Source organism: Bremia lactucae, linkage group LG3, assembly GCF_004359215.1.
Source record: "Bremia lactucae strain SF5 linkage group LG3, whole genome shotgun sequence".
NCBI lineage: Eukaryota > Oomycota > Peronosporomycetes > Peronosporales > Peronosporaceae > Bremia > Bremia lactucae.
In genome coordinates this window covers 5,141,842-5,148,852 of record NC_090612.1, presented here as the reverse complement: position 1 = coordinate 5,148,852, position 7,011 = coordinate 5,141,842, and the positions used below count along the sequence as shown (strand labels likewise).

General features: G+C 42.0%; 2 protein-coding genes across 2 annotated transcripts; both read right to left on the bottom strand.

Moving 5' to 3' along the window:
- Window positions 1-1,796: 1,796 nt before the first annotated feature.
- CCR75_005407 (uncharacterized protein) lies at window positions 1,797-3,647 on the bottom strand (the record flags this gene model as incomplete). Its single annotated transcript, XM_067963488.1, has 1 exon — window positions 1,797-3,647. One exon carries the CDS (start codon window positions 3,645-3,647, stop codon window positions 1,797-1,799), a length of 1,851 nt encoding a protein of 616 aa, XP_067817585.1.
- Window positions 3,648-4,388: 741 nt separating this feature from the next.
- On the bottom strand, window positions 4,389-5,204 carry CCR75_005408 (uncharacterized protein; the record flags this gene model as incomplete). Its single annotated transcript, XM_067963489.1, has 1 exon — window positions 4,389-5,204. One exon carries the CDS (start codon window positions 5,202-5,204, stop codon window positions 4,389-4,391), a length of 816 nt encoding a protein of 271 aa, XP_067817582.1.
- Window positions 5,205-7,011: the final 1,807 nt, after the last annotated feature.

Sequence of the window (7,011 nt, the reverse complement as noted above, 5' to 3'; positions counted from 1 at the left end):
CGCCAAAATTATAAATGACTGAAACAAGTCCGATTGGTGGCTGCAGATAAATTGTTCTGACAGCAGATTCTTCAGTGTAATTTGAATCAATTACGTGCTTAAAAGTCGCAAGCACGCATATACTTGCGGACGAACTCATACGTTGAAACTGCCGGGAAATGTGCAGGGTATTATTGATTTAAATTTTGGATAATAAGAAAGGATTTAGCCAATCAGAGGCATTTTGTCTGTGGCAATAGTCGCACCCTTTGCAAGTAAGCATAACCTGCGATCACAACTTTACGAGAAGGACAAGTTAAACTCGGATGGTGCTAAAATTCAGCTGTTACTTTTATTTTGTTAAGAATAACGCCTTAGCACTTGATTGCATGCATTTCATTTTTTGAGGCATATTCGGGGACAACCTGAACGGTACAGCTTGAGTCAAAATATATCGAATATTTTTGCGGATTGTGGATGAGCATCTACAGCTTATTTATACAATTTGAATGAAAAATGAGTAATCACAGACCAGCGATCATAGCACGCAATTCCAATTTATCAAAACAAAATTTTGCGTCGTCCCATTCGTAGCAGCCTGCTTTGCGCCTTACAGAGAGAAAACTGTGCTTAACTGGTATATTTAGCATCCATGTAAGAAGCGTGAAACAGCATTCATTTGCCATATTTTAATTAATACAAGCGTTTAAAGCGGTTGTGATCTGCAACTCATTAAAGCGAAGGGAAGCAGCTTAAGGGGGACTTGAGACTTTACTGCAGCGAAATTACGCCTCATATTTCATTTGTGCAATAAAAAGAATTTTCGCTTTGTTAATCCTAAGCCATTTTTTATTTATTGCCCAGCATCGCGTTTCAATGTAATTGTAACCATCGCTGCTCATGCTGCTGGCATAGAAGCTTTGAGAAGGAGTTCAGGTAGCCTACCAAGTGGAAATGACTACGGCAGGTTAAGCAAACCAAGAAAGGTCCTACAATCGCGGGTAAATTTCGCCAACTGACCGTAAATCGTGCCAACTTGTAATGGGGCCACATCGGTTGGAGAATCGTTGTTGTAGTACATTTACTTTATGGGTAAAATACCCTTTTATCTATTCTAAAATAGTTAATTCCTTAAATCCCATTTTATGAATAAAAAATGTGGTCGCAATGTCAAATTGTGAGTAGAACTCACATCTCAACTTACCGGTAATTTGAAGGTGAAAGACTACATATCCGACAAATTTTGGATAAATCACAGTGAAATTCACAAACGCATTATGCATTTCTTCATCGTTGGTCTTCATGTTCTTGCACTGCTGTCGTTCCGCTTTGTCAAGTAGACAAATGGTTCACAATTTTAGAAAGCACACTGAATAATTTTTGGAATTTTGGTATTTTACATGATCTCTAAAATTTTGCGAGCTAAGGTGCTTCTAAATAAAACTATTTGGTGCGCTTGTTTCTGACAAATCAGAAGCCATGACTTCCGATTAATATATTAATAAACGATGTGATTAAGGAAAAGGTGGGGGCTGTATAACGGTAGGGCGGGATGCCTAACTGACGCGGACTGAAGCTCCCTAATAATTTTGTATACTTCTTTATTTATTTCCTCTCGTAGGAAATAGTAGTAATTATTCTTCTTATAGGACACAATATTTATGTAACCGGACACTCCGTTACAATTAGAGTAACATAAAGTGTCTTGGTCGCGATACCCGTGTGATAGTTTTAAATCGATAGTGATATTCCTTTTTAAAAAGAGCTTAGCAACCAACTCTAATAGAATTAGTGGTCTTTACAAATGAACTAGTCAGTCATTCCATAAATTTCTTGAGTACGCTAATATCCACCGATAAGCCTTTTAATTGTAGCTCAGCGATCACAATCAATTTACGTGCCAACTCCTTCAATTCAGTAACTTCTAAAATCGGTCTCAGCTTCGCAATCAGCTGTGCTGCTTTTAAGGAATCTTGCTTGAACGGAGACTCAAGTAACATCGGCCCATGAATTCCCGGCATCCGGGAATTTAGTCGATTATAAATCGCAAGTATGCCTTTCAAATCAATACGACCTTGGGCAATCGTGTATTCAGTCAGATATTTAAACCACTTGGTAAACGTGACTGCCTCGCAATACCCAAGGGGCAAAATAAAAGAAAACGGATTTTGACCGCTTTCTACCAAGCAACGCAGCACCTTCGTGCTAACTTTTGAGGTTGATGCCATGTATAAAAGCATTCGCTGCGAAATGCCTTCAAGTCTCGAGACAAAAAGAAGGGAGCGAAATACGTTGGCTAGTTCTTCTATCGACTTTGTTCCTTCCTTCATCAAGAAGTCAAATAAAGCGGCGTTGGTGAACGCTTTCCCAGTTGCATCGCCGCGATTTTGTTTCATATATGACCAAGCATAGCGGAGCCAGTGACGAAACAGGAAATTTTCAGCATCAACTGAAACTGAAGGCTGCATAGAAGCAAAAACCTCTTCAGGTCCAACTCGGTCTTTTAAAGACCGTTTAAAATCCATAAGAAACTTCATATAGACCAGCCCCGTTTCCACAAGCTTCTGCAGGCGTGGATCGTTTCGAAATGACGAAAGCGCCTTGACCAAGTCTGTATCTGATTTTGTTTTGCTCAGCAAAAGGGAGAAGTCGTCGTTGCTAAAGGTGTTCGAAATTTCTCGAAATTGTCTTACGTAATTGAGCCAACAACCGAACAGGACACTGTAAGGATCAAATTGATCCCCAGGAAGCAGAATTTTACGTGCGGCAGCGGGATGAATTCGTGACGCCAGCCATGTGTCAAAAACAAGTTGAGTTGTTTCGGGCTTCGATATTAAGTAGGCCAGCATCTTATTAACAAGGTAATATGGGACCTTGTGAGAGGTTGACATCGCAAGTGAAGTAAACTCCTTAATGACCGCCTCGTTCGAATGGTGTTTCGTCAGCAAGCGAAATAAATCTTCTTCGCTGTAGTCTTGCGTATCCCGAAACATTTTAACGTAGAAAAGCCAATTAACAAAGGTGGCACCAATTTCGTTGTTATAATCGTTCTTGAAAATACTTGCAGGCGTTTCTCCATTATCCACCAATACTTGATAAACCGTGAAGCGGGTATTTGGGTCTCCTTTCATACGCCACAATTGTTTCTTAGCAAATTCATTCATGCTGGGAAAGTCCTGGGCATGCTGCAGCCAGACAAAGAGCTTTGCCTGTTGATAGGCTGAGGTCGTGTATTTTAACAACCGGATAAAGTCGTTGTCGTCGAATTGTCCACCTTTCGCCCGAAATTTTGCCACTCGAAGCAGCCACTTTAGAAACTTTTTGTCCGTGTTAGGTTCTTTTTCCTTCCATGTTTCATCTGCATGTAAGTGCTCAAAAGCTATGCCGGGCTTTCCTATTAGCCATGCTAGCTCGTAAATGAGCTTGTGATAAATGTCCAACCACCAACGTTGCCCTTCAGTGTTAGATCGCTCCGCGTTCCACATTTCCTTACGAGCTACATTAAGTCCACGAGCTTTTGATGAGACGGTATTGCTCCTTAGTAAAGGTTCCGCGTTGAGCTTGCGCCTATAATCATCTCGATTCGTGAGATTAATTGCATGTAAGGTGGTCACGAAGCAAGCGGTGACTCCAACAAGGAAGATGGCTGTCACAAGATGTCGCTGCATGGCTGGTGTTGCTAGCTTAAACAAATGGAGGCACACGACTCTTTGAATTGACAGAATTTAAGGCTACTTTTATGATCAAATACTGCCAGCGGGCGAGCGCTGCCTGCCTAATAGATTTTTGGCATTCCTTCGTATCTATTTGGACAAGAACGCGGGTAATAATTGGCAGCAGCACAGAGAAGATTCCTGGTGTCGATGTATCAGCTATGATTTGCGCCAGATGTAAATTGGGAAGGATGGCATTAATTAATGAAAGATTTGTAGCGAAGACTCGTGCGTGCACCATTAAGGTTTAAATTCGAGCTGATAGATATTGAAAGCCGTCGGTACTGTGCCCGCATCACCATGAGCTGATAAATAAAAAGCTGGTGCAAGGCTTTGTATTGTAAAGATGGCTTTTCAATCCAAAATTTCTGTCCTCCCGCATTTTAAAAGAGCACCTTCTCTTATTACAGTCGTTGCCTTGCGGATAATGCTGCAGATCTCACCCTGAACTAATGCAGTTTTTCTTCTTGCTGTCGCAACTTCAGAAAAAGCACAACATTCGCTGTTAAAACGTGTAGCATTATCTTATTTTTATTTTTACTTGTGAATGAACGATGTGTTTCGGAATTATCTCGACACAAATTGTAAGCTACTTTTATACAGCTTATTTACATTTAAGCTGAAATCCTATTTTAAATCGTTGAAAATGCTATCGGATTTTCTTACTCCGTGCAAATGCAGTAGGGCGATTCCGCTTTAATAATTCTCCGGGAAAGGCCACGCCTTACCGAGGCTGAGCAAAAAGTAGTCATCATTGAAGGGAACTCGCGTGCCACCAAAGCTCTTGTCGTCGTTAAGCTTTTCTTGGGCATCCACAGTAAGCTGATGCCACAAGACGAGATTCTGACACTCGCCATCCTTGTCCGTTAAGTCCAACCCTCGGTTTTTGTAAATGAGCTTAGTAGTCTTGCCGTCAATATCTGGAGAAACTTTTGAGCTATACTCACCTTTCGAGTCAGTGACCGTCACCGCCAGTATAACTGGGCTCGACACGTTCGGATTGTTCGTCCACACGATCGCGTGCTGCCAGTCAATAGGTGAATCCGGAAAGTACCAAGCGTACATGATCGCCCAGACTCGGCCAAACCATGCCGAGCGGCCGTACACTTGTGTACCCTGTACTGGGTCACCGCATTTCGAGTAAGTGGGGTCGGGAGCTTGAAGGCCCTTGCTGATCTGGCCGGCTTCGTTCACTGCAGCGTGCGGATAACAGCCCTGCGATATCGTGACCTGGGGTCTAAACTTGATGGCGGCTTTTTCGGTAATTCTAGCATCAGACGGTTGGGCCATCTCAAAGGGGCATATTTTGTCGAACGGGATCGTCGGCGAAAGATTGTCGGGATGCTTTGTAGATGGTATTGAGAACTGCAAAGTCTTTAGTGAAGCGTCCACTTCCGTTTCGGGTATAACCACTAACGGCACCGGAGTATTGTTGTCGGATTCCTTTGAATACCCGGCCTCGACGGCGGCTAGAGTGATAGTGAAAGCACCGAGGGTATGAATGATGTTCATTAAAATGCAAGGGTCTCTGGCGGCAGCGTGGGACGTGGAAAATTACAATGTGATTCAGCAATGGTTGCGTGCAGCAACGCATGCTGCCGAAGGAAGAGCCATATCAAGAGGATCGAGGCGTTGTTGAAGAGCCTGAGACGTCCAGAAGAGAAGGTTCGAGGATTATCGGATGGGAATTGGGAATTGAGGAAGGAAGCGGGCTCTGCGAATCCCACTTCAGATTGAAACTGGACTTTTCCGGTTTAGCTATAAACAGAAAGCTGGCAAGCAAAGGACAAATCATCTTGTGAAGATCAAGAGAAGGAGTTTTTGGTCCAAGTAGCAGAAACTCTTAGCGCAGGATATAAACATGACTGTGCAGACGCTGAAGGTTCTAATTGTGGCGAAGATGATGTCGCATATTCAGACAGAAACAACGCAGAGAGTGAAGGACACGTTGTAGATGACGTCAATGGGTTGCCTCGAATCAAATGACCAAGTTTTAAATTGGCATGCTTGATAAAAACTATCTAATACAATGGAGGGAATTATGTGAATTCTCGACGGATCGCAGGAACTTTAGTCGGATGGGCAAACATGATGTTAGAAAACATGTGGCAAGAGTTGCTTTATGTACAGGACGCGTTTTGTACCGTTACATTACTTCCAGCAGCCAACTTTGCGATAAATCCTTCATGACCAAATCTATACATTTCGACAGGGTCCTCTTCTATGCTATAAGCCTCTAAAATAAAATGGCCAAAAAATGCTCCGTAATCGATTACTCACATGACCTTCATCGGGATGGTTCGTACAGTCACAATTGCCTCAGACGCTAGGGCAAGACCTATTGTTGGCAACCCTTCCTTTTTGCACGTTCAATCGCTACCTACTCGATGAGCATACCCGCACGTATGAGTCTTTGTACAAAATTACATTGTGCTTTTATAACGATCCCACGAAAAGATGGTGACAAGTTCGAGTGCTTTTTATAAACCTTTGGCTACTCGTTCATTAGATAAATATCGTTCGAGTAGCCAAAGGCTTAGATAAAATGCTATTCTCCATCCCATAGATTTTGTTTGGATGTAAAAACAATCAACTCCGCCCTGCGTTTAAGCTCTTGTTGTGTCACATGTCCCATGACCGGTGGCGTACCAGATTGAAAGCAAGATCCCGAAGTCGATATAATTTTTTATTATCAACAAACGCCCTAAGAAACAAAATACCAGATATTTGTCTCACATAAATTCCCGAGTTTGGTAATAACAACAAAGCGATCGAGCAATATAATTTGATATAAGCCAAAACTGCATGTGTAAATCTGCTTACACCCTAATTCTCACGATTTCTGACCTACAAGCTCAGAAATCTTGTGGAAATAAGCCCTCGTGTGACATTAACTGTAACGGGGTAGCTCGGTTTATGATTATTATTACCAATTTAGGGAAATAAGAAAGTAAGGAGTATTGTCTTGATACATAATATTGTGGCAGTAATGTGACAGTTCCATTAATTTGTTATTAGAGAGAGTGTAACGGGGTGCCTCGTTACATAAAATTTCATTTCCTACAAGAGGAATAACAATAATTATTTCCTATAAATGGAAATAAACAAAGAAGTAAAAAATATTATCTATTAATTTTGACTTGAATAGTTCCGATAATACCAAATTTGGTATTATTGATGCAATAAGACATCAGCTCTATTGACTAGTTGACCGACCTCAGTGGCCGAGTGGTTAAGCACTGGAACTGGGATCGGGAAGTACGTGGATCGATACCCGCGGAGGGCGGTACGATGACACATCGCCGGAGATAGGCTAAAA